Source organism: Dipodomys spectabilis, unplaced genomic scaffold (assembly GCF_019054845.1).
Source record: "Dipodomys spectabilis isolate Male_0828 unplaced genomic scaffold, ASM1905484v1 ptg000006l, whole genome shotgun sequence".
Classification (NCBI taxonomy): Eukaryota; Metazoa; Chordata; class Mammalia; order Rodentia; family Heteromyidae; genus Dipodomys; species Dipodomys spectabilis.
The window spans coordinates 15,257,001-15,283,614 of record NW_024870683.1 but is presented as its reverse complement, the minus strand read 5'-3'; the positions used below and the strand labels follow the sequence as shown (position 1 = coordinate 15,283,614).

Sequence of the window (26,614 nt, the reverse complement as noted above, 5' to 3'; positions counted from 1 at the left end):
ACAGAGTAACCAAATTTTGACCAAATTTCTGCAACCAGCAGAGAAAGTTAGGCATAAATCTCAAATGGACAATGATCTTTTATAGTGTGTGAGATCTTGGAACAACTCTGAATAAAGATTCAAAATTGTTTGATGCCCATTAAGTAACATGATACGGATAAGAGCTATGATAAGCCTTTAACATGAAATAACATTGAATTCTCAAAATAGCTCTAAAGTGGCTCCCAAGTAGGGACAATCTCTCATACCCACCTGGCGACGTAATGTCTGTAGACGTTTGTGTTGTCTTGATCCTGGTGTGTACATGTGTACTGCTGGTTAGATACAGGGGTGCTATGCTGTTAAACATTCTACTACAGTAGCATTGATTCCTCTTCCTTTTCTTGTTCTTGTTCTTCTTCTTCTTCTTGTTCTACTTCTTGTTCCTCCTCCTCTTCCTCTTCCTCTTCCTCTTCCTCCTCCTCTTCCTCCTCCTCTTCCTCCTCTTCCTCCTCCTCCTCCTCCTCTTCTTCTTCTTCTTCTTCTTCTTCTTCTTCTTCTTCTTCTTCTTCTTCTTCTTCTTCTTCTTCTTCTTCTTCTTCTTCTCCTTCTCCTTCTCCTTCTCCTTCTCCTTCTCCTTCTCCTTCTTCTTCCTCTTCTTCCTCCTTCTCTTCCTCCTCCTCCTCCTCCTCCTCCTCCTCCTCGTCTTCTTCTTCTTCCTCTTCTTCCTCTTCTTTCTCCTCTTCCTCTTCTTTCTCCTCTTCCTCTTCTTCCTCCTCCTCTTCTTCTTCTCTTGCTCCTCCCCTCCCTCCCCCTCTCCATCTCCCTCCCTTTCCCCCTCCTTCTCCTCCCCTTCTTCTTCTGGTCTCATACTTATAATGTTAGCACTCTGCCTGTGAGCCACACCTCCAGCCATGCTTTTTTGCTGGTTATTTTGGAATTGGAGTCTAGCAAACTTCCTGCCCAAACTGGCCTTGAACTACACTCTTCTGGATCTGAGCCTCCTGAGTAGCTAGGATTATAGGTGAGAGCACCAGCACCCTGTTTGGGAAATGTTTTTTTGACTACAGTGTTTCCCAACATCCCAACTCCATGACGGGGAGGCATGGGCATGGGTGGTGTGCCAAAACAAGACTTAGAGAGTTTCCTGTGGTGGTTTATAAAGGGGAGGGCTCAGCCTCGTCTCTGTGCTATTTATGATCGCCTATGTTAGGATAAGTGCTAGGCCCAGAGATTGAGAGGACACTTAATTTTGATAGTGAGTGCATTAGAATGTCATTGCTGAAGAAGTCAGTTAGGTTTCTAGAAGCTTTGATGCTTCCTGAGCTTGGAAAATAAGAAATACAGGATAAGGTAAAACGACATGATTTAATTTTTGTCGCACATGAGCTCCTTAGTTGTTGTTGTGTGAACATGGAAGGCAGTCTCTTCATTCATTCATACACTACTGTCTCGGTTCAGCAAGGGCATTGATGATCAATGTCCATATACTCAGGGTACCATATGGGCAGGACTTAAGAAGTGGGGTGCATTGTAGCTATAAACAGGCGCTCTTAAGTCAGATTGGCCCCACATCTCACCTCTGTCCTTCCTAATCTCATAGTCTTGGTACTTGGTTAACTTTTTTCATCCTCAGTTTCCTTATTTGTAAAGTAGATATTATTTAATTTTACTGACTGGGTTGTTTGAAGATTAAATGAGCTAATACATGCACAATACTTACTGCCACCCAGGTCTTACTAGGTCCTAGTCTGCTGAGTGTTTTACATTAGTCTCCATTGTTATCATCATCATCATCATGGAGTCATCAATCTCCTTGCCTCTTTCCCTGCTCTGTATATGCATACTGGCATCAGCTACTAAAAAAATGGCTTGTTGTTGTCAGTGCCATGGGAAGATCTTAGTCATTTTTTTTCAATTTACCAACCAATATGTGCTGTCCTACAGAACCCTCAATGTGGGCCTTCTGAGATCCAAAGAGAAAAGGCTTGACTCACTGGGTCAGATGAGTGTTTGGTAGGACTGGCAAGTGCTACCTTCCACAGAAGGAGCATATTGTAAAGGGTATATGTTTCCTTCACAGCTCTGTGAGAGCTAACATGACAGATTCAATAGCAGATTCAGTCCAGACTCTGATTGTTTCTTCTTTTATTTTGGTCAGTCTTTGGGCTTGAAACCAGGGATGAGGCACTGTCCCTGAACCACAGCTCCACTTGTGGTTTTCTGGTGGTAAATGGGAGATAAAAGTTGTTAGCACCCATCCCCAGAAGACCACCAGACATAGTCGTGTACAAGAAAAGGAGTTTATTTGCCAGCCAAGGCTGACAAGGCCACCTCTAACAAGAGTCTAATGGAGTTTCCTTCCTGGGCTGGCTTCAAATTGTGATCTTCAAATATCAGCCTTCTGAGGAGCTAGGATTACAGGCATGAGCCACTAGCACCTGGCTGATTGTGTCTTATCAGGTGGGATTTATAACTATTTCAACTTGCATCTATCACTTCTAAAATAATAGTAATACTATTTACTTTGAAGCATTTTTGTGGATTAAATATTGGGGTTGAGCTATGAACATTTCTGAGTATTGGCTCTTATAAATCTATAGACCATAAGTTCACCTTCTGTCTATGGAACCCTGATATTTTTGGTCCTCACCACTGAGGTGGGGTATTTCCCACCTGAGACACCTATGGTATCAAATGTGGTTTCTGGATTTGCTAAAGACTGGTTTTTTTTAGTCTCAACCTTGCAGCTAATTGGTTCTGTGACTCACTCTTCCTAGAGCCTTAGCCTTTCATATAATCATGGTTTCTGTCTCACAGGATTGTTCTAAGGATTAAATGAAAGGAACCATATTAATATGCCTATGTTGGGCTATCAATAAATAGCCACTACTGTTTAATCCTATAAGTGAAATGATAGCTTTCAGAGCATCAGGCTTGATGCTTCATTTAATTTTACTTTTCTCAGGATTCATTATTTTTTTTCTCAATTTATTTATGGTTGTACCACTTTAAAAAAGAGTTTAATTCCTATCTTAGTTCATATCTGTTCATAGCTGTAACCCTGGAATGCATAAGAGTTTATGTTCTGCATTTTTCAGTTAATGATGTCTGTGTTTCATAAATACTTTCATAGTGACTGCATAATATATTGCCCAGTAGATGGACCCATTTAATTATTTCTTGATCGCTGAGCAATTAAGTTGTTTCCATTAATTTGCAATTACAATATTTCAGTGAACGAATAATTTTCACATATATGGCTTTTTGATGTTTTTAAATTTAGTTCCCTAGGATGAATTCCCAGTGATAATACTTGGTCAAAGGGGATAAACATGGCTTTTTGAATACATGTTGCCAAACTTCTTTCCCAAGGGGACCAGTTGATTTATACTTCCATTTTTATTATTTTAAAACTTCAGTCCATTCTCTTACCCAACAAGTGTTTTTTAAGTCCTAATCATGTGACAGTCTTAGTGAGAAGAAAGTGACTAGGGGAGAAGCTCATGAATAAATAGGGTTTTCCTGTGCCAAGTCCTGGTAAAGGACCAGAGGACTTAGAGACTCAGAGGAGGGACTTCCAGCTCAGCTGGTAGAGAAGTTTATTTTCATAGAGTTGTCTTTGGAAGAAGGGAAATAACTTTTTTGAAGTGTAATGACAAATAATAGTTTCATATATTTAAGGTACAGAAGGTGATGTCTTGAAATATATGCATATACATGTATATATATATCAATTTAAAATGTTACCTACGGGTACATATGTCAGTTTAATATTAGCATAAAATAAAGACTTTACTATGAAGAAAAAAGAAAAGGTTTGTGAGATATGCAAACAGAGATTACAATGTCTTCCACTTTGGGATTATTTAAAGTCGTGTTTAGGAAATCAGCCCCTACTCTGGTCTTAGGGACGCCGCTCTCAGCCTGTTTTCTTCTGAGTAGGGAGCCACTAGTCTTTGACTTTCCTGCTGTGCTGTCAAGGCAAAGTATCCTTTTATAGTTTTAGGTTAACAGTGTTTTTCTCTTACATTAGAGAAATAATACATGCATGTTATAAAAAAATTTGAAAACAGTAAAAAAAAGAAAAAAAAAGGTTGTTCATATTCTAATCACTTCAGAATAGCCATAGTTAATATCTTGTGGCATTTCCTTTCAAAATGAAGATTCAAGAACCAGTCATATGGAACTATACCAAAGGTCTTTGGAAATTAAAAGATATTTATTTATTTATTTTTTGCCAGTCATGGGGCTTGAACTTTGGGCCTGGGCACTGTCACTCAGCTCTTCAGCTCTAGGCTAGCGCTCTATCACTTGAGCCAAGGTGCCACTTCCGGTTTTCTGGTGGTTTATTGGAGATAAGGGTCTCACAGACTTTCTTGCCTGGGCTGGCTTTGAACTGTGATCCTCAGATCTCAGCCTCCTGAGTAGCTAGGATTATAGGCCTGAGCTACTGGTGCCCAGCTAAGTTAATTATTTAGAAATAGCAAAAAAACTAAACAACAAGTAATAAAATAAAACCAAACCAACCCCCCCCCCCCACCAAAAAAAAAAAAAAACAGAGAAAACAAAAAAGAGCCAAAGCACTCAAGAGCCAGTAATTACAGGAAGGCTAAATTTTGATTAGAATGGAGTGACCATTAAGAATTCTTTTTTTTTTTTTTCTGTAATGAGCTTCTTGCTGAGGCTGAGATTTTAGTAAAAGACATTATATCTGGCTGAGTGAGTCCAGGAGACTGAGTAGGTGAAGAAGCAGGTACGAGGCCTCCTCCCTGGCTTAAGGAAGTCATGAGGTACAGAGTGCAATGGTTTAGGATGAGAACTTCAAACAGTTCAATGATATTAAGAATGTCAGGGTATGGTAGGAGAGGTTGAAGAGTTGAACAATTGTTAGAGGGAATTTTCTGCAGATTTCCCAGAGCCAATAGCATTAGGCACCATGTGACTAGGAATGTTTGACTGTTCTGTCTTCTTTTCTACTCAGTGTCAGCTGCTGCTGGAAGTGGCCTGGCCTTTGTTCATCTTCTTCATCTTGATCTCTGTCCGGCTGAGCTATCCACCCTATGAACAACATGAATGTGAGTATCCATGGATCATGCCAGACTCACTCACTGCTGACAAGGGAAATTCAGGCAGGGAATATGGCCTAAATTTACTTTTTCCAAAGATGGTGTGTGGAAGAGATACCACAAATGATTAGGACCAGAAAACATAACTTCCTAATTTTTTTGAGAAAGAATGAAATCAGAAGACCATTTTGAGTCCCAGTGAATGGAAATAACAAGAATGATAACAAGTGCTGATATCTGTTTTACATATCTGAAATCACACATAAAACAAAATAACCTTAATTATAGTTCACAAAGTAATGATTTAAGAGTCTCCTAGAGGGAATGTCTTAATACTACTATTACCCAATTCCTGATGATCTTTTCCGTATGCATCATGTCTTAACCACATAATCAAAAAATAGAAAGGGAGTTAGATTTTTACAGAGCCTTTGTATAGACCATTTCAGTTTTACTAATATTCCATTTGATTCCTGAAAGCATTGTATAATAGGTAGTATTGTCATTTGCTCTAATTCTTGATACCTAAGTTAGGGCTCACACAGTGGCAGAGACTTGCCATCTAATCAAGTAGAGATGTATTTTGATACCAAAATACATGATACAGAGTCAGATGACCTAAATTTTGATAACAACCTTTATAGCAAATGTCAAAATATAGAATTGACTAAGAACCTAAGGTTGTTTGAGTTTGAATCTTGGCTTCAACATTCACTAAGGCATATCATCTTAGGCAAGTGAATTTAGCTTATTTTTTTTAAAAAAGCAGAAATCCTAGCTTCAGGAGTCTGAGATCTGAGGATTGAGGGTTGAAGTCAGCCTAGGCAGGAAAGTTCTTGAGACTCTTGGAGCTGTAGCTCAAGGGGCAGAGTACGAGCCTTATGCAAAAAAAAAGGCTCAGAGGAAGTGGCGCTGTAGCTCAAGTGGTAGAGCGCTCGCCTTGAGCTGAAGAGCTAAGGGACAACGCCCAGGCCCAGAGTTCAAGCCCCACGACCGACAAAAAAAAAAAAAAAGGCTCAGACACAGTGCCCAGGCCCTGAATTCAAGTCCTAGGACAGGCTAAAAAAGAAAAGAAAAACAGTAACACTTCTCTTATTGCTGCTAGTAGTATCATCCTAATTTAAGGCTATCATGATGACTGGTCTTGAGATATGAATTGACACTGCAGAAATGTCCAAATCAGAAGGACCAATATTTATGTGGGACTTTAAGTGAGGACCTCTGGTCATTGTTTCAGGGTTTTTCTTACCACTTCCCAGCTCTACCTATACCAGAACCATAGGGCTTATAGGATTCTATTTTTCCAGGAAAGCAATGGGGCCAAAGTCTCCTTGAGTTTCTCTGATGGTTAATAGCAGCAGTTATTTATCTGGTAGTTTGCTAATGTGCATCATGTACATTCATGTTAAACACACATATATGCACACATACACATGTACACATAAAACCTAAACAATATTCCTTCAGATATAATATGATTTCACCCAAAAGGAATGAAGTATTAAATGAAGTTTCTACTCAATTTATAGGCCTATGAGGTAATTCTATTTTCTGTTTTGGAAACTTAAAGAATATGTTTACTCAGTAGCAAATCCATGTTTAATTTTTATTAAAGCATGACCCCAACACCCACAGAAGTATATCTTTTAGAGCATAGTTAGCTTTTTTCACCCCCTAGACTATTGTCTTTCTGGAATGATCACAAGCAGACCAGGTTGTAAAGTAGAAACTGTACAAAATTTGGCATCCTATTTATCATGCACTTGGATGATCTTAGACATATTATATATTCTTGAATTCACACTTAGATCCTTTTTACCCCAGATCACAGACTTTCTGGGGACTGTTATGAGCTTCTTCTGTGTTTCAAGGGCAGACAGGACTTTCCCCATCCATCTGTGTACTTGCAGACTCATCTGATTCTCACCTCCTTCTAGGACCCAGTTGGAAGGACAGAGTTGAAAAATAAGTCAGAGCTTGCAAAATTATCTCCTTTCTGTAAATGAATGACTAGTGTAAGATTCTCCTCTCTCTTTGTCTCTTTTCTCCCCTCCCCTCCCCTCCCTCTCTCCCTCTCTCCCTCCCCTTCCTCCCTTCCTCCCTTCCTCCCTTCCTCCCTTCCTTCCTCCCTCCCTCCCTCCCTCCCTTCCTTCCTTCCTTTTGTCCTTCCTTCCTTCCTTCCTTCCTTCTACATTTTTGTTAGCTTATACTAATTGCATAAGGAGCTTTTATGCATTTTATACATATAAAATACTCTGACCAAATTCACCCCTTCTCTCATTCTGTATCTTCTCTCTCTCCCCTTTCATTGTTTTCTTCTCATACATGTATATAAAATTGCTCTCCTAGCTACTTGGGAGTCAGGAGATCAGGATGAGTGAGGTGTGAGGCCAGCCCAAGCAAAAAAGTTTGTGAAATGTCAACCTCAAATAAAGGCTTGGCATAGTGGTATGTCCCCACTTCGGGGAAGCACAGTGTCTGGGCACAGTGGTGATGCTTATCATCCTACCAGATCTGGGAGGCACTAATAGGAGGATTGCAGTGTAGGCCAGCCCAAGCACAAAGTGAGGCCTTTTCTTAAATAACCAGCATAAAAAGAGGGCCTGGTAGAGTGGCTCAAGTGGTAGACTTCCTGCCTTGCAAGTGCCAGGGCCCTGAGTTCAAGTCCAGTACTACTCCAAACTAGTCAATCAATTGGTCAGTCAATCAATAATATTTTTCCCTGCAAATCTTTCTTCATCCAACTCAGAGTCATCAGAATCCTAGTAACTTTCCTGGCTCCTGGGTATCCATTATATCATTTGACTGCATCCTGTGCACTAAGTTTAGACTCCTAATCCTGCTTTTGCTTGCAAATAAAATGAATACAAGAAGGATCTTTTCCGCTCACCCTCACCCCCTACCCCTGCTGAAGGAGAGTCTGAAATACCTTTGCTGTCACTGCCCTGTACTGCCTTTGGCCAATATCATCCAGAGCCAGTATCTCTGATATATGAAAGAAGACAATCCCTTGGTCCTTGTAGTATTTGGTTGGGTTACATAAATCTCTGAATGAGGAACAGTTCATTAGGTAATGGGCCTTGTTTGGTTTACCTTGAACTATTAACTGGAAGATAAAGAGATTAACTGAGTAAATGTTCAGTAGGCCAGAGTCCCAGTAGAGAGTAGGCACAGAGATCAGATCTTGTCTCCTTCTTGCTTTGGATGTTATCTCTCTGGTTGGAACATGGATAGAAGATGGAAAGGCTCCAGTATTGATAGGCTTAGTGCAGCAAGGCCTAGCTTTGATGTAGCTTTGGGGGAGTCTCTGTCACAGACTTGTATGAATAAAACAAGAACCTTGCTTTGGGAGTAAGATGGTAGCTGGGAGAGAGAATAAGGTTTTTACTTGGACAATACCAGTGGAAATACTATTGTGTGCTCACTGCCACAGTACTAAAAAGTCCTAACAGCTCCCATTCACTGAGCATTTAACTTGGGGTAGGCCCTTTGCAAAAGTGCTTTGACTATAATTTCTTATGTAATACTTACACTTGTATTTCTTTCTTTTTTTTTTTTTATTTTGTGTTGGTCCTGGGGCTTGAATTTAGGACCTACGCACTGAATCTGAACCATAGCTCCACTTGGAAATAAGAGTCTCATGACCTCTACTGCCTGGGCTGGCTTCATACTCTAATCCTCAGATCTCAGCCTACTGAATAGCTAGGATTACAGGTGTGAGCCACTGATGCCTGGCTCACCCTGTGTATCTTTAGCATCATTTTGTAGATGAGAAAACTGAGGGTTATGAGATGGGCCAGTGACTTGAGCAAAGGGACTGGTAGTGAATCCCAGTTGGTTTGACCCCAAAGATTAAAGATACACGCTCTTCACCACCTAGAGCTGTGGTTGTTAATGGTTGTCAACTCTAGGAGGTCACAGATAATTGTGTGAATATGATGAAAGTTGGAACTATAGCTGTTCTGTTCTAACATGAACAGGCCCTCAGGCTAAGAGCTCCTGATGCAGAGCACATTTACCTGTATCCCCAGAAGCAGCACCCATGGATGACTGCCATATACCAACCTGTGCCTTTGAAGCCTGGGACCCAGTCCAGTCATGCCCAGTAATCTTGTTTGCAAGGAATTCCCATAATGAAAGGAAAGGAGAGTGAGAAGCTGATTTAGCAAATAGGACCTCACTTCACTGACAAGGGACAAACCAACAATGAATGTAGCTTCACAGATGGCATCTGACCCACCGACTCAGCATGTTTTTGAGGCGCCCTTGAGGAGATTATGAGCTGGCAGAGGAGGTGTCAAACTGAAGAGAGAGGCAGAGATTTAGAAGATCCTGGCTCCAGAGGAGGTCCTAGGCATACGGAAGGGTCTTGGGTTGGGATTATGGCGATGCTGAGTCTACTCTGAGGTGGGCCTGCTACTGTCTAAGTGTCCGTCTGTCATGGGCCACTTTGCTGGAGTGTGAGGGGACCGGATTAGGTCACTTCAAGGCCCTTCTATGTCTCTGGGAGGTGGTGGTAATCAGGCACTTAGCTGTCTCGGTCTACTTCACTCACCATTTCCCTGAGGTTGCCGTTTACTGGGGACCTGCAGGTGATGCCACATGCATTCAGAATGGCTAAGAGAGTTGATGTCAGGTTTCGAATTCAAGGCCCTAGAGGAGGTACTTTTCTGGGAAAATGGGAAAGAGAGGCGTATAGATTTGGGATGAAGTATTGTGTGAATAGAGTTCTGAAATCACTTCAGAGAATTAACCTTCGTCTCTGTGTGTTTTTCTTCCCCGATTTCAAACAGGCCACTTTCCAAATAAAGCCATGCCATCGGCAGGAACGCTTCCTTGGGTTCAGGGGATTATCTGTAATGCCAACAATCCCTGTTTCCGTTACCCAACACCTGGGGAGGCTCCTGGGGTTGTTGGAAACTTTGACAAATCCATGTAAGTACCAGACCTGACTTGTCCGTGAACACTTATCCTGCCCTTTGTGGAAATGTTTGTATGAAAAAGACTGCAGAATGGGACCTTACTTTGTTGCATAAGTCACGACCATATGTGGCCCAAAACAAACAAACAAACCCTAAGTGTTGGGTTTTAAACTGTATCTCCAAAAATGGACCAGAAGAAGGGAAGGGAGGGACCAGCAGGATGCTAGCTGCACATCTGAAATGGCCCCTGAGTTGGGGTATGCCAGAAGGGGCTTGGTCCTCAAGTTAGTTACACTCCCGTCTACTATGAAGCAACCACTGTGGTCTCAGGATTGGGGTGATTGAAATGATGGGAAGACTGTGTATGGGGAGCAGTAGCAGTGCTCAGCATCTGTGTGTGCTGCAAGCCAGTCTGTGGCAGATAGATCTGGTAATCAGTTTATTAACGCAGGAGAAGCAGCTAGATGGTCTAACCAAGGATTTTATGCTTTTCTTACCCTTTACAGTGTATCTCGCCTGTTCTCAGATGCTCGGAAGTTTCTTTTATTCAGCCAGAAAGACACCAGCATGAAGGACATACACAGAGTTCTGAGAACATTGCATCAGATCAAGAATTCTGGCCCAAGTAAGCAGATGCCTTCTGCGCGTGTGTTTGGAAGTAGCCCTTGGCCTGCATCTGTGGCCCTGGGCTGGCTCTTTTTAGCTCTTACCTAAGCTCTTCCTCCACAGCCCTCTCTCCTCATAGTGGCTGGGCATTGGGCCTCTCTGCCGCAGGGCCTCTCTGAAAGAAGCATTAGAAGCAAAATGAAGGAAGCTGGTTGCCATACATATCCAGTATGCTGACTTTCTATGGGGAGACAGAAGGAAAAAAATCAGCAGATAGGACTGGCATAGGTTTGCTGTTAGGGACAGGTAGGGGTTGCAGGTTGCCACTAATGGCATTTTCAAATATGGTTGTCATGACTAGACATTTGTAGACAAGGGATACTGCTGCACTTAGAGGAGAGCAGGTGAAGTTGCCACTCAATAGGTGGCAGGTGAAAAGTAAGCCTTCATTTCTAGAAGGAAAATCAAATTCATCCTCCCTTAGACATTGTAGTGTGGTGAACATGTGAACCCTGATCTTTTAAAAGTGAAATGTTCATCTCTGATCTACTAAGTGCCCAGACAGTTGATTGCATGCACTAAGGAAGTGGCCGATGAGTGGCCATGTGCTGGGAGAGACATTGGCTATGTGTGTTACAGGGCAACTTCCCAGGGAGTGGCCTTCCATGGGAGCAGAAGCTGATGGGAATAGACTGTTGGATGTGGGTAAAAATTGTGTGCATAGTCTAGAGGGTTGAAAAACCACCAGGAAGCCTACTGAAAGGTGGGTCTGCTTTGTTACCACCTGTGCTGGTGGTTTTAAACAGTGCAGTAATGAATTATTCCTGTCGATCACCAGCTAAGTACTACCACTGCTCCAGAGAAGTGCTTTTACTCTGTTTGGCATTCGAGGAGAGAATGGAGTAGGTTGACTTTTCTAGAAGATCTCCTAACTTGTGATTCACTTGGCAAAAGAAGAAATGGTGCAAAGTGCTAGAGTTTAAGCCAGAATTGGATTGGAGCTCTTTCGTGTATAGACAAAACTGTACTGTGCTTGGGCAGGAAAAGAGGCAGTGGGCAATGCGGGGCATGCCTGATGATAAATGGTAGCAAGTGGTAGAGTGTTTTCTTAGCAAGCACAATTCCTGAGTTCAATCCCTTGTACCACCACAAAAAGTAATACCCACCAAACTGTCTGACACATAGTAGATGCTCACTAAACAGTAGCCAGTATTATCCTTCTCCTTCTATGACAGTGATACAATTTTGATCATCTGGTCTTATTCCCCTGACACTCAAGTTGTGGGCCTGGTGAAATAAACTGGCTGATGGGGATGGATTGTCTAGCAGAGTTTCAAGTCTGGTGGAGGCTGCCTTAGAGCTAACTCTTCTTTGAGCAACTGGAGGTTTGAGGTAACGTGGAGAAGAGTATGTATTTCCCTTCTTCAACCCTGCAGCTCGTTTTGTTCAGTTTTGCCAGGCTGGGGTTCAAGGACGGGGTTTTACGTATGCTAGGCAAGGGCTCACCACTGGGGTTAAGCAACTAATTTCTTAAAATCGCTAGATTCTTCCTTTGTTTATTTTGTAACACAAAGCCAGGCTTCAGTTCTAGAGGGACATGAACAGAAATGCTGCTTCTTTAGAAGAAGCCAGTAATCTTTTACTGATTTTGAACAGAGCTCCATACATTTTACAGAGACTACAGGGCTGGAAGTGTAAGCCTGGATACATACTTAAGAGACCTGTATTTATTTTCTCTAAGTCCTCATTCCTAGTTTAGCCCTCTGGTACTGTCTCAGGGTAGAAGGATCATTGGAGATGCTCTGGTCCAGAACTCTGGCCTTGTTTACCTTGTCTATCTTATACTTACACTCACTTCTCATGGGGCAGCTCCATTTAGGTGCTGACACCTTGAGTTGTTAGAAAATACTTGCTATCGCTCTCTACTTTCTTAGTAATGTCTAATTCTGTTTCTTTGGGAAATCTGAAGACAGCTCTTGTGAATGTTCACTCTCTTTTTTGAATGTTTAGATTTTCTAGGCTAAATGTCCATCCCTCTAATGGAAAACTTTTCCTCCTAATTTCTTTTTTTTTTTTTTTTTTTTTTTTTGGGTCTGGTCGTGGGGCCTGAACTCTGGGCCTAGGTATTGTCCCTCAGCTCTTCAGCTCAAGGCTAGCGCTCTACCACTTGAGCCACAGCGCCACTTCCGGCTTTTTTCTTTTTGCTTATGGGGTGCCGAGGAATCGAACCCAGGGCCTCAGGCATGCAAGACAAGTGCTCTACCACTGAGCCACCTTCCCAGCCCCCTTTCCTCCTAATTTCTGCCTCTTCTCTTGTTGGGTCTCATGTGTTTATGTCATGCTAGAAGTTTACCAGAAGTTACTAAAGCATTCTAAGTGTGGAGGAAGAAAGGGACTTTTGCCTCTTTCACTTTGAGTACTGTATTTCTTTTCACACAATCTGAGATTTCATTAGACTTTTTGGCATTCATGTCACAATGTTGACTCATAGTCCCTGTGCAGTCAACCAAAGTTGCGGGTTCTTTCAAATACGCAGAATTTGTGACTCATTCTCCCTTTCTTAATTGGGTCATTGCGCCATTGACTTTTTCAACAGAAGAATAAGAGAAGAAGAAGAAGAGGAGGAGGAGGAGGAGGAGGAGGAGGAGGAGGAAGAGGAGGAGGAGGAGGAGGAGGAGGAGGAGGAAGAGGAGGAGGAGGAGGAGGCAGAGGAGGCAGAGGAGGAGGAGGAGGAAGAGGAAGAGGAAGTCTACTTTTCTGATTTACCTCTTTAGATTTCCCATGCCATTTTATCTTAGAATTTACCCCCTATGATACCTGTTGCTTATTGTTTCCTGTCATCTAGGAATTTAATGAATGGCTTTCCCAGTTCTCATCCAAGTCATTGATAACTATGAGCAGAAGGCTTGAGGCTTGGATCACTCCCTTGGAGATCTCAGTGTTTGGCATAGAGAATCACTAATTATTGTTCTCAGTGCTGGACACTATATCCTGCTTTTGTGATCCAATTGGAAGTCATCTTGTTCTTTCTTCAGCTAGCATCTGCTAAATGCATGGGACCATAATCTACAGGTGATTTGTGGATGTGGGAATCTCTGCTCCAATCTTTTCTTTCTAGTGTCATGGTTTCCTAGGCTAGGACTTCATTTCATTTCCACTTATTGAAAGAGACTTTAGAGGCTATTTTGTTATTTATAGGAAAGTGGGTTGATTGATCCAACTATTCAACCATGTATGAGACAGCAGATATTCAAAGCAATATGGAACCTCTTTGATCCACAGCATAATCAGATCCTGAAGATGGAGGTGACTTTGTCCTCCATTTTCCCGAATGGAACATAGCCAGCCCCCAATGTCCCGCACAGTTCTCTTTCTCCCATACCATATTGCATTTGGGTTAATGAACTTCCAACTGGGAATGCTTCCAGTTTCAAGAATGAAATTGCAGATGAATCTCATTATCCTTGAAATCATCCTAACAGAGATGCCTAAGAAGGAAGGCTTCTGGAGGACCTTTACCAAGTATTTTCATCACTGGGACTTTTTGATCATTTTATTGTTTCCATCTAACCCACACAGGTGAAGAGGTTGGCTTAAGTAATGTAGGGGAATTAGTGTGAGGCGCATTCTTTCTTAAAATTCTGACCCTATCTTCAATTCTAAGGCAGTGTAACAAGAGGACACGTTTCCAGAAACTCTAGCAAATAAGTTCCCTGTCTACATTATGACTTGGTATGATGTGGACTGGCAAAGTGTTTGTCTGAGTTAGTTTTGTGTGAGGGCTGAGATGATTTTGGACAGTACACAATGAACAGCTTCTAGTTTTAGCTCCTATTAAATTTAACTTTTATGGGTGTTATTGCTTAGTGGTAGGCAAGATCCATTACCGTTCATTTAAAGAGAACATTGCTTTATGTGGGCATGGTAAAACCTGTGGAAGTAGTTCATAAGTGATTAAAGATTAGAAAATGCTGGCTTAAGAGAAAGAGTTTGAGATTGTTTTGGCAACACATTAGACTTTAGTCTTTCTGAAGTATGAGCTGTGGGCAAATTTTGATTCCTTCTGGTCCTTTGTTTACTCAAAATAGGGAGATTAACTTCCCTACAGGTCACCGTGGAACATGCTCTTTATGCGTGAGATGATTTCCTTGGGTGTTTGATAATGAGCTCTCAGCACACAATTTGTGTACAGTATAGTAATTCTGAACTGTTTTACATACCTGGATAGTTTTGGATGTCAGAACTTAGCCAGTTTGTTTACCCACTCTGGGTCTTCAGTTTTGGTGAAACATGAGAAAATGCTTCATTGTGGAAGTTTGGATGGGGGTCCTCTAGGACAAACTGCTAGTTATGGGTTGTCCATGAGATTGGAACCTCTTCAGTGCTGGGCTGGCTTTGTTCATGGTTCTGTGCCAAGCAGTAATAGACAGATAAGTCAGTGCATCCGATTTCTCACCTCAGCCACGTGAGAGAAAACCAAACTTCTGGCCTTTCTTCTTCATTCAGTGTGGCGAAGATCAAGTAAAAGTGGGTTGGGAACCATGTAAAAAGCTAGCACAGGGAATTGTGGAGTTAATTCCCTTAGGCAAACTCAGTTTAACAATGCTTACAATTAATACTAATGATACCCAGAGAACACAGTGCATTTTGCTGGAAAGTTCAACCCAAGTCCCTTTTTGTGGCACCTTGCAAGGCTCTCTGAGGTATCCTAGTGATACATTTAGGCAGAGATGTGTTCTTGCTGGAAAAGTAGAAATACAAAATACCATTATATATTTCTTAAAGAGAGTTTCCCACATGTGTTAGTTCTAGGTTTTTACAAACCTACATGTGCTTCTGCGAGGGCCCTGGGTAAGAGAAGAAACTGTCTCCCTCCTCTGCCTCCTCTCTGACTCTGCCCTTAGCCTCCCTCACCAGGCCCTGCCTGGCTGTGTCTCTGATTTGGTGTATCTGACCTTTTTGAGGGAGGATGGAGGAGGAGGATGACCAGGAGGAGGATGGGGGCCAGAATCAGGATTGGGCTGGAGAAGGGGGTGTACTTTGTCCATAGTTATCTTTACTGCTTATTTCCTTTTCAGCTACTTAAAATGTTAAGCTTAGTGATATCACAGTGTCAGATTAGCCTGCTTCCTGCTGAGTGTTTGGGTTCAGACATCCACCTTGTACAGATATCTGCTTCTCTCCCCAACCCTAGAATGTTCACCTCTGATTCCTCAGCTCCTGGCAGCCTAGTAGGCATGGGTCCTTTCTACTTTCCAGAGTGAGTTGGGATCTTTTTCTTTTCCATGCCAGGGGACTATGCGGAGGCAGGCAGACATAGGAGAAAGATTATTAAAAGGTTTATTAGAGGAACCATATTTCCCCGGAGAGAGAGCACATGGGCACCTCCACTATCCAGGTAGCAACAAGGTCTGGAAGTAGGAAGTGAGGTAGAGGGGAGTTCAGGTGGATCTGGGTGGAGAGAGGGAGGGGGCAGCTGTATGGTGGGAACTTCAGGGCAGGGCGGAGCTCAGGTCTGGGTGGAGCTGAGGACCAAAGGTGGACATAATGCTTACATTCATCACATGCCTTGTGGTGCCTTGTACAGTCTCACCACTGCCCATGCTGACCTGGGGACAATCCCTAGGCTTGTGTGAGTCCTGTTGATGTTCTCCACCTTTTACACCTGTGGTACAACCCAAGTGATGTTGACATGGATCTGGGTTTTGTGGTGTGGCAGACTGCCAGGGAGCTAAGATCTTAGCTCTCCAGGTGTTTGGCCCTGTCTCAAGTTATAGCCAACTAACAAAATGCTTAGTGAGGGCTTTGAAGGTAATTTTCCAGACCTGTGGATTTTGGCCAGAAAGGGTGGGTGGGACAACTGAGGCATAGTTTCTGCACTGGAGCAAGAGATGGTGTGCATGTTGTTCATGGTCAATGTGTGTGGCATTCCCCATGAGAATTGTTCTTTCAAGGTGGGCTGCGTATAACCTGCTTGGTTTTGTCCTGTAGCAGAATATACTTTTCAGCAACACTAGGCCTCCCAGTGAGTATTGGGGTGATAACAGACCTTCCACTACCTCTGATTCAGGGGTTTCTCTGGAGTAGAGAAGTTCTTGAAGAATGTTTTCCAGAGAGAACCAGAGAACTTTGGGCTGGGGATGCTCTCCCGGAGGACATGTCCCCATGTTGTTAGATTCAAAGGCCTGAAAGGGGCAGAAGCAGAGGAGAGAGATCAAGGACAGTCTTGCTGTGTCCGACAATCTTGACTCTAGGTCTCTGGTTTCTGTGTCTCTTTAGCTGGATATTGAGTTGAAAACCTGGAATGGCTGCCATTTATAAAAAGCTGGTTTGGTTGCCATTCTCTTGCGACTCAGAGTAAAACTGTAGTGCAATTTGTCGGACAGGCTATGCTGATCTTTGCTTTGGGAAAATCATCCTATTTTTTGGCTGTGAGATTTACTAATAATACAGAGAATTCATAATATAGATCTTTTATCCTTCCTTGATCTTTGGAAATCAAATAGATGCGCTCTTGTGTGGGGTGGAGGTGATTGTGGTAACATGGAAAGGTGATTGGCTGTATCGGGGATTTGAGGGAAGGGGTGTTAGTTAACATTTGGTAAATGTATTCTGGGAAGGGCAATTTAGTGTTAAGAGAGCAGATGTGGCAGCCAGACTGCCTGGGTTTGAATCCTGGCTCTACCCATGGCTAATTCCTTCACATCTCTGCATTTCAGGTTCCTTGAAATGGTATAGCATCTTTCTTAGGAATGGCATAATAGAAAACAAAAGGAACCAATGAAGATAAAGCATTTTGAACAGTGAGGCCATTGTAAATACCAGGCTTCTACTTTAGTTTTCTGGCATTTTTCATATGGAATGTAGGGGTTACATTTTTTTTCAAGTTCCTATGAAGATATTGAAGTTTGGAGAGGCTAAGGAAGCATAGCTGGCAAAGGCAGCAGTAGGACTAGAACTAAGCCCCTTATACTCTGATATTGTTGTATTCTAGAGAGAGTTTTCCTAGGAAGCTATAAACTTCACGAAGGCCACGGACACTGGATATATACAGGCTGAGATGAGAAAGGACAAGAGAACTTCAGAGAGAAGTGCTAGATTTTTATGCACTTCTGCCACTTCCTACACTTCTTGGCTTCATGGGTAGTGGGCATTTGGGCATGTGTCCAAGGCTTTGCCATGGGGGCTGGGAAGGTGGCTCAGTGGTAGAGCGTTTGCCTTGCATGCATGAGGCCTTGGATTCGATTCCTCAGCACCACATAAGCAGAAAAAGCCGAATGTGGTGCTGTGGCTCAATTGGTAGAATGCTAGCCTGGAGCTGAAGAGCTGAGGGTCAGTGCCCAGGCCCCTTGACTGACAAGAAAAACAAAAAACAAAAAAAAAAGAACAACAACAAAAAACAAAACAATACTTGTGGCCACTTCTCCTTTCTTATTTGAAGTCTCTCATCCCACTTGGGAAGCTATGCTGAGGTTGATGTTACAGTCTTAAACGTTATTTCCTTCCGTTCAGCCTCCCCCCCCTCCCCAATCCCCACCCCATTCCACATTGGGTCATCTCACTGGGAGATTTAATGACCTTTATGCCAACATTATGTCATCAAAATAGAAGTCCCTTGAAATCGTGGCTAATTGCAATTCATGTTCGGTATATACTTGTTGAAACTTTTCATCTTAGGGTCTTAGGGTTTCATAATTTGAAACTCTTCTATCTCTATGAGAGCTTCCTCAGATCTGTCAAAGTCAGGCTGTGTCCCAGGGACTAAGATATTGATTTCCACCTAGGACAGGGAGGGGCCTGGTTCCAGCTGGGATCGAGTCTGGGGATTCAACGCTCCACTGCAGTGTTGAAATATTGCTTGAGCTAAATTAAATCAAAGGTCGGCCTTACCCAGACAAAAATAGAAGAAAACACAATTGCTTTCAATTACAGAATGCCACATACTCCACAAATAGCAGACTGCTTTACATTTTTGTTGGAATTGTTAACATCCAAAACAGTTTTGTATGTCTCCTGCTTTTCCAGTATAAGATTTGCCACCCTGTGGGTGGCAAAGAGGAGCTTGGAAATGCAGTTTCTTTTTTACCAGAAGTGTTGGATTTCAGCCCTCCATTGGTGTTGACCTTTGAGGCACAAAGGTCAAGAGACACATTGTACATTTTTTTTACTAGATTATTGAATCCAAAGCCTTGAAATAACACTAGCAGACTGAAAGTATTGCCCCCATTTTGTGGATAAGAAAATTGAGGCTCAAATGGTTATATCTGTTTCTCAAACTCAAGAGTAAAGTTGTAGATTAAATCCAAGCCTTCTGTTTTCCAAGCTAAGAATTTTTCCATTATACCATGGGGTCATGTTGCCTTACTTCAAAGCTAAGTAGTATGATCATCACCAGCTTTTGATGAAGCAGTTTTAGGGCATAAATAATCTATTTTTTGCTAATAGAGTAGAAAGAATCAAAGTGGTTTGTTCAAATTTGCCACTTGCTAGTTCTGTGACCTTGAGTGAGGTATTAACTTCATCAGATCGATTTCTGTATTTGACAAAATGAGGATGATGATGATGATGATGATGATGATGATGATGATGATGATGATGAAACCTTTCTCATAAGCTTATTTTAGACATGCTGGGAAAATAAAGCAGAGTGTGTCTGAGGCTCTGAAAATAGGAATCTTTTTTTTTTCTTCTGACAAATTAGTACCATGTCCTTACTCATTTTTGTAAATTTTAGATGTTAGAAAAAGTAAAACTTTTTTTTTACATTAGAGAGAAACAATTCTTCCTAGATCAGTTCCAGAAGGAATTTCAACTCAGTCCCTAACTTGTAAGTTTATCTTCTATTCTTCCTTTTGTTCCCTGGACTTTCCTGGGCCCTGCAGGCTGATTCTGCTCTGGTGTCTTCTGGTGATTGGAGAGTCTGGTTTCATTAGTCAGTCAGAGACCAGCTCACCAGTGAGAGCTAGTGCCTCAAAGCCTCTTTCTCTCTACACCTCTCAGATCTTTCCCCTTTTACCGCTTCTGTTTGATTCAGCCATTCCTGTTTCTGTACCCCTTTTTCCTTTATCCTTTTGACTTCTTTCCATTTACCCCCCATTCTTCTGTTTCTTTCGTCTTCACAAAAGGTTCTCCACAGAGGTTCCCTCGTTATCTCTTTTCTTATTTTTTTCTGCTCTTGTCTCCTTATTTCTTCCTCCTTCTCTTTATGTTCAGAACTCATTTGAGCCCACGATACTGCCTTGGTGTTACCTCTCATTTCCTTCTGGGCTTTTCAAGTCAGATGACTGTGCTTGCCTTCCCTAGACTAGCATGACCAGGTCATTCTGACCTTTGGGGTCCACCAACTTGCCTGGCTCCTTATTACCCTTCAGGTTCTTGTCAGATGATGCTGGTTTTGATTCTCTGGGCTTCCAGCATTTTCCCCACTTTTCCCTGGTTAGTAAGAAAGGAGTATTGTATTAGGCCACTCAGGTTGCCATCACACAATGCCTGACACTTCAGTAACTGTGTAAACAGAAAAGTGTTTCTTTGGAGGCTGGGAAGTTCAAGATGGAGGTGCTTGCTTCGGGGTTAGTGTGTGAGAAGGGCTCTTTTCTGCTTCCAAGTTGGTACCCCCTTGCTGCATTCTCCATGGGAGTGAAGTGCTGTATCCTCAAGTGGCAGAAGGGACTGAGGGTGAGCAAACCCTTCCCTGAAGCTCTTTTACAAGGATTGTAATCCCACCTGTTGAGGGCTCTCGGCTTAATCACTGGTTAAAGCCCTACCCCTTTAAGTATAAAGTGGTGATTAAGTTTCCTTGTATACACTTTCATATCTTAAATTCACATCAGGCACATTATTTCATTTGTAGTTGAATCTGAGGGAAGATGTGATGTCGCTTTCTAGCCCCGAGTTCAGTGTCACCTGAGTTTTGGAGGGGTAGATAGGGTGGAGGCCCTTAACTCTACTCCCCTGTCTTCTAACCATCTCCACCCAGAAGGCAGGGCAAAGGGTCTATCTTCATGTAGCCCCCTGTATGACTGATTGCAGGCTCCAGGAAAAGCATTACTTCTTTGCTTTAACCATTGTACTTGTGTTTGGTGTATAGCATCCATTCACAGGTTTGTATATTCGCCTGTGTAAAATTTATTTCCTCAAGTCATACTTCTTCCAGTTGCTCCAGAGAGAAAGGTTTGTACATGCACTTCCCTAGTGCCGGCCTCAAAGAATTCTGAGTGCGTAGCCATAAATAATCCAGTTTCTCTTGGGAACTTGTTACATCATTGTTAGAATGTCTTTATCAACATCTATTTTGAACACATTTAATTTTCAGCTTAAATCTTCTCTTGCATTATGTGTGAGTTGGTGTTCAGAGTACTTGACACACTCAGTGTCATTAGTGCTACACAACTCATGCTCAAACAGTAGACCATTTACCAAAGGAAGAAGCTCAGTGAGCCTAACAAGTGATTTCCCAAAGTCCTTAGAACCAGAAAACTCTGGAGTTGAGATTTGATGAGATTATCTAGAGTTTAAATCCTAGGCTTTAGACTTTCAGCTCTGTCTTGTTATTCCTCAGCAAGTCTCCACTGGGAGAAGGAAACTTCTCCAGAGCCCCCATAGCCAGAAGGGAGGGCCTGAGATGCTGTGTACCTCCTATCATCCCAATCCCCCCTCACCTGTCCTAAGAGTAATGCACGAGCAGCTGGTCAGTTCTGTGCCCTTCTCTGAACAGGGAACAACAAGGTCTTCCCAGAGAGGGCTCTGCCACTTCATTCCCTGAAGAAAGCAGAGGCATGCCATCAGGAAGACAAAGACAAACCACAAATAGATGCCCCAAAAGCTGCCAAGTGTGTTTGTTAGCAGTCCTTGTAGAAAAAAAAAAGTTTCAAGGTCTTATTTATAAGGCCAACCCAGGCTGGCATTGCCTTTCATATCCCAACCCAGGCTCTTTGAACTGTTGCTTCTCTCACAGGCTGAGTGCTGGGAGACCCCCACTCCACTCCTGCAGGGTGGGGGCGGGGGGGCATTCAAGAAGTGGTTCTATGCTTTGGGTCTTAACAGCAACCTCTTTCTCTACTTCTCTTTTTCTCCCTTTCGCCTCCTCCACCCACTTCTCAAGCTGCTGATTGCTGTGGTTCCTTTTCAAGTAGAGCACTGGCTGGCGGAGTTGGACTTCTTGAAACTCGAGCTGGGGCTGGGAGGGCACTGGCCGCGAGTAACCCCAGCCTTCCAGAGCTGCATCCCTACCTCCTCCCACTCCTCCTCTCCCACTTCCCTTCTGCCTCATCCTCTGCCCCGAGGTGGAGCCTGTTCCTGGGGGTGCTGGAATGAAGGAAGGGAACATGGAGTGGCTATGAAAGGTTTCCCAAGGGCAGGTTCTTCCCCCTCCCCCTTTTCATCCCTCCCCCCCTTCTGCCTGCCTGGCCTTACTGTGGGCCAAGAGGCCTGGCTCAGATGAATGGCAAGAAACAGGCTTCTGTTTTATCCTTGTCCGGCCACAAACACATCTCATTCGGTTTGTTCTTTTTAGACTCCAAGGTCCTTTTGGTTTTGTTTTTCCTTTCTCTTTTTTCTTTGCCCTGTTTCTCTGTACCAGCAGCAAAGCTCCTGGGACTTGATAGACGTTGGTAGGTGGCTGTTTGCTCTTCCACGCAAAGCTGAGGAGGTTGAGCTCAGCAGATCAGCCACGTTGGTTTGTAGTGAAAAGACTGTGAGACAGAAGGGAGCTCTCTTGGCCTTTTGCTGGATAGTGACTTTGAATTATCCATTTCATTTAGCACATAAGCTGACCTCCAGTTGTCCCTGTGCTGTGACAGTGGGCGTACCTTTCCGGCTCTTTCCTCTGAGCCAGCATTTTGACATTCTTAATCCTTCATTGCTACCTGTTTCAACCTGTGAAGAGTATGAGTCCCATTGTCCAGCAGAGGACACAGACCCAGAGAAACTAAGAACAGGTGACAGGTGAGGTAAATGGACAGACATTTAGGAAGTGGTCCTTCTAGTGCTGTATGTCCAGTGCTGATTCTGTGAGACCCTACTCCTTTAAATAGGGTAGATAACAATACCTCAGATACACCTTTTCCAGATGATAAGATCCAGGTTCAGGTCAACTCATTTGGCCAAAATTGAACACATGAGTGATCACCCTTCCCAATAAGTGTACCCTGTTGTGACTAGAATGAGTGGTTTCTTATTGGTTGTATCTTTTACCTGTGTTCGTCCTTGTAGTTACCATCAGATGTGATCATTCCTGTTGTGAAATGCTACATTTACTTATTCTTCTAGTAAAGTTTGCAATAAATGGATCAGTGAACTCCAGCTTTTTCTTCATCTTATAGACCCTATCAAGAGGGGAAAAAAAATCTCACTAATTCTATCCAAGCCAGGCAAGTACATGATAGACACATACAGAAATGTGTGAGATCGTGGACTCAACATCTCAGCATCCTGGGCAAAGTCACTTCTCTGTTCTTCTCTGTTCTGAACATGCTTGAGGGTTGAATTAGCAGGAAAGCTAAGGAGATGATGATGAAGGTATCAGCTGTTCTTTAGAGAGCACCTATCTCAGTGTCAGCTGTTTTCTTGGCCTGAACATGTGTTTCTCATTTAACTCCATGCTCATTCCAGGGAGGTGGATGCCATTGCCATCTTTCTTTCATTAATTAATTAACTTAGCCTCCCCCTGCTATATCCCTGTTGTGCTCTGAGCTGCCATTCACTCCTCTTTTAACTTGGGCTGATGTGACTCGGTGGGCTTAGAGAAACTCCAGTACCATCTTGACCCAGTTTGTTTCATGTTCCTGTTCTGCTCTGTCTTTTCCCAAACCACTGCCAGGTTAAATGAACCTCTTCTTAGCTGGCAGTTTCCTGGATCGTATCACTTCATTAATTTATTCACTTGTTTGTGTTCCTTTATCCTTCCTTCTCTGTGCCTGATGTTACTAGCTTTGGATGTACAAAGCCTGGCCCTCAAGATATTTCTATTCTTCTAGGAGAAGGATGTGTACACGGACATCCCAGCTTGCTCTGTGTGGTTCTTAGGGGAAACTCAGGATGTTTTTGAGGCACAGGAGAGAGCTACCCAATCTATCTTGAGGGTGGGAAGGTCAGGGAAAGTTTCTTAGAGCAGGTGACTCACAGGCCAAATAAGAGAATAAGGGCTGTTTCAGACATCTGGCTTTCCATATAGTCTGCATGTTTCTACCCATTCCCCAGGGAGCCCTGTAATGGGGAAGAGACCAGCAGGGGCTCCTATGTCCTTACTCCACACCAACTCCTCCCTTATCTTTTCCTGTTCCCCAAATTCTAGGTTTTGAGCAATCTCCTCTCTCCCTATTTATCAGCTTGTTCATTTTGTTCATTCATCATTCATTTACTGAGATATAGGTGGAGAACCTACTGTGTACCTAGCACTGAGCATAGGAATATCTCGGCCACTTCCATCATGAGTCTTTCCTTGTCCTCACTTGGTGCAGCTTGTAGAGATTTGGGCTCTCTGTTCTTTGGTAGAACTTGGCTCCAGCCCAATTCTCCAATACCTCTCCCCTTTCCCCTCTTCCCCAAGGAATGCCTGCAGATAAACTGCATTTAAACTGTCTTGAAAAATTTTTGCATTCTCTTTCTCTGGCTTTCTTATCTCTCCTTCTGCTTACTCTAAAAGATGTGCCTCTTTCTCTCCTTTATCAGCCCAGAAAGTCCCTTAAAGGGAAGGTCTGTATCTACTGTGCATACTTCATGTACATACAAGTGAACAATCTTTTTAATATCAACAAAAACATTACCATCTATTAAGTACCTATCGAAAGCCACTTGGTTATTGTTTGTGCTTTACATATGAATCTCCTTAGTCCTCCGAGAGGTGGATACTGCTTGTCTTCCTTCATGCGTATGAAAACTTGACAGGGTGACTTTCTCACCACCACACAGCTAATTCACAGTACAGTGTAGCATGAATTTAGTTTTTCTTTTCATCAGCCCTGATACTTCTTCTGTATCATTGTTTTCTAAACATGGCTAGAATCATCTGGATTTTTTTTTTCCTCTTCTAATTCTGATGTCTGCTTTGGAACTCTTGTAAAGCTCCCAGGTGAGTCCAACAGGTAGTCAGGGTTGAGAACCTACATAAGCACCCTGTTGCTTTCCAGCTGCCAGTGATCATGTGAGTATCTTAAGCCAACATGTGTGGCTATCCATGTGACCAGACTGCAGAATCTTTGTAGCTAGGGATCTTTGGCCCTTCCTGTTGCTTCTCCACCCAGCCGGCCTACCACACCACGCACGTGCACTGCCAAGGGTTGTTGACTATTGAATCCGCCTCTTCATTCTTGTGTCTCATCCAGGGAATAGGCAGTTGGCGTTTGATCACATCCAGCTGTTTTCATCCTCAGCATCTGTTGACATAACAGAAGAGTCTTATAAACATGCCGAGCACATTTGTTGGTCTCCTGAGTGTTGTCGGATGACCTAGCCCCATTGAAAGTACAGCCTGGGTCAGCCTCCCACACTTCTGCTGCCCCGGGAGGGAAGTTGAGGGCTATTCTGAAGTTCCTCAGTGGGACTGCTGTGGCTTTGCTGAAGAGGAATGTGTGGCCCAACTGGTCAATGAAGGGGTTAGCTCAGATGTTTGTTCTGTTCTCTCAAGTGTTCACAAAGGTCTTTTCTGGTCTCTAGTTGTCTAAGCACTGCTAGGTGAAATGATCCATTAAATTCTGGATGGAAACAGAGCCCAGGGTTTTTGGGTCCTAAATGTGGTACTTTTTCTATTGCTATCTGATAATGTCTACATTTTTATACTAGGCCTCAAGCCACCTGCTTATCTATCTTCCTTACTGTTTACCTGTACCATAGGGATTCTGGGATGTACTGTATACCATTTTATGTCCTGGGAAGATAGTTTTAGTGGTTAGGCATTCTGTTTACTCCTGTGCATGGATGGTCCTGTCATCCAACGAGTCCTTTGGATACCTCTGGCATTTTCTCAGCCTTAATCCCATCTCTCAGTGTTTATTATTTGGTTGTGATTTACTGTGCAGTCCAAATCCTGATCTAGATCATGGAAACACCAAGGGAAACCCGTATTCTGTGTCCTTTCAGGCAGAGTGGTGGCAGTATCTAAGTTAAACAATATTCTTTAAAATGTGGCTCCCAGACTCCCCAAATTTGAAGTACCAGAGCTACTTGATTAAAATGTAGATTTATAGGCTACCGAGTCAGTATTTTAGAGAGTTTGTCTTAGAAACAAACATCACGAGTGATAGGAGCAGCAGGAAGTTTGGCAACTAGCAGGAGTACTGATTCCAAGGAGAGGCACTCAGAGGCCTAGGAACCGTGTCTGAGTGTCATGAAGCATCCCCAGGAGCTGGCTGCATGGGGGCTGCAGAGAAGCATTTCTCTAGAGATACGCTTCTTGCTCATTAACTCTTTCTAGAACTCTATCCAATGTGCTTTTTAAAGGCAGAACTTGCCTGGATTATGCAGCTCTGATGAGAATCTTGTGTTGCTAGAGAGACCCTCCTGCTACTTAATCCCGGTGCGGTGTGTGGAGTGACCCTTTTAGATTAACTCCTGTCCTAAGCAAGCCACACACTGTAGAGGTTTCAGATTGCATCTCTGTTTCTTTTTGGTGTGTGATTTGGGTTTGTAAAGTTTGCCCCCTAGAGGTCAATTAGTGTTTGGGTCTCTGGACTACAATTCCACAAATGATACCTGTTTAGTCTGATGGCCATATGATCTGAAGGAACTGGTTTCATCTTTATTCCAAGAAAGAATATATGTTATTAGGAGGACAGGGTACAGGGAGAAGAGGACGGATTACAGGAAGAGTCAAATGAATTAAGTCCAGGAAATAGCATTTGCAAGTCTGAAGGCTATTCCTATGCATCTGCTCAGGAATCTCTTGGAGATGAAGAAACTTAAGTCCATTAGCATGGCATGAAATATCTACCAAGCACAGAACCCAACTCCAGACACAGCATCCATAACTAAAATGCTGTGTGTTGACTAGTGCTTTTTTTCTGGCTTTTTGTAAATGTACCTGGAGGGCTTATTGTTCAGTGG

At 42.9% G+C, this 26,614-nt stretch overlaps 1 protein-coding gene across 2 annotated transcripts in view; it reads left to right on the top strand.

The window, feature by feature from the left end:
- Abca1 (ATP binding cassette subfamily A member 1) overlaps positions 1-26,614 on the top strand; it is a 103,094-nt gene that overhangs the window by 7,103 nt on the left and 69,377 nt on the right. For both annotated transcript variants that reach the window (XM_042698565.1, XM_042698573.1), the window contains exons 2-4: positions 4,964-5,057; positions 9,842-9,983; positions 10,477-10,595. In XM_042698565.1, coding sequence (XP_042554499.1) covers positions 4,964-5,057; positions 9,842-9,983; positions 10,477-10,595 — 355 coding nt within the window. The remainder of the gene's footprint in view (positions 1-4,963; positions 5,058-9,841; positions 9,984-10,476; positions 10,596-26,614) is intronic.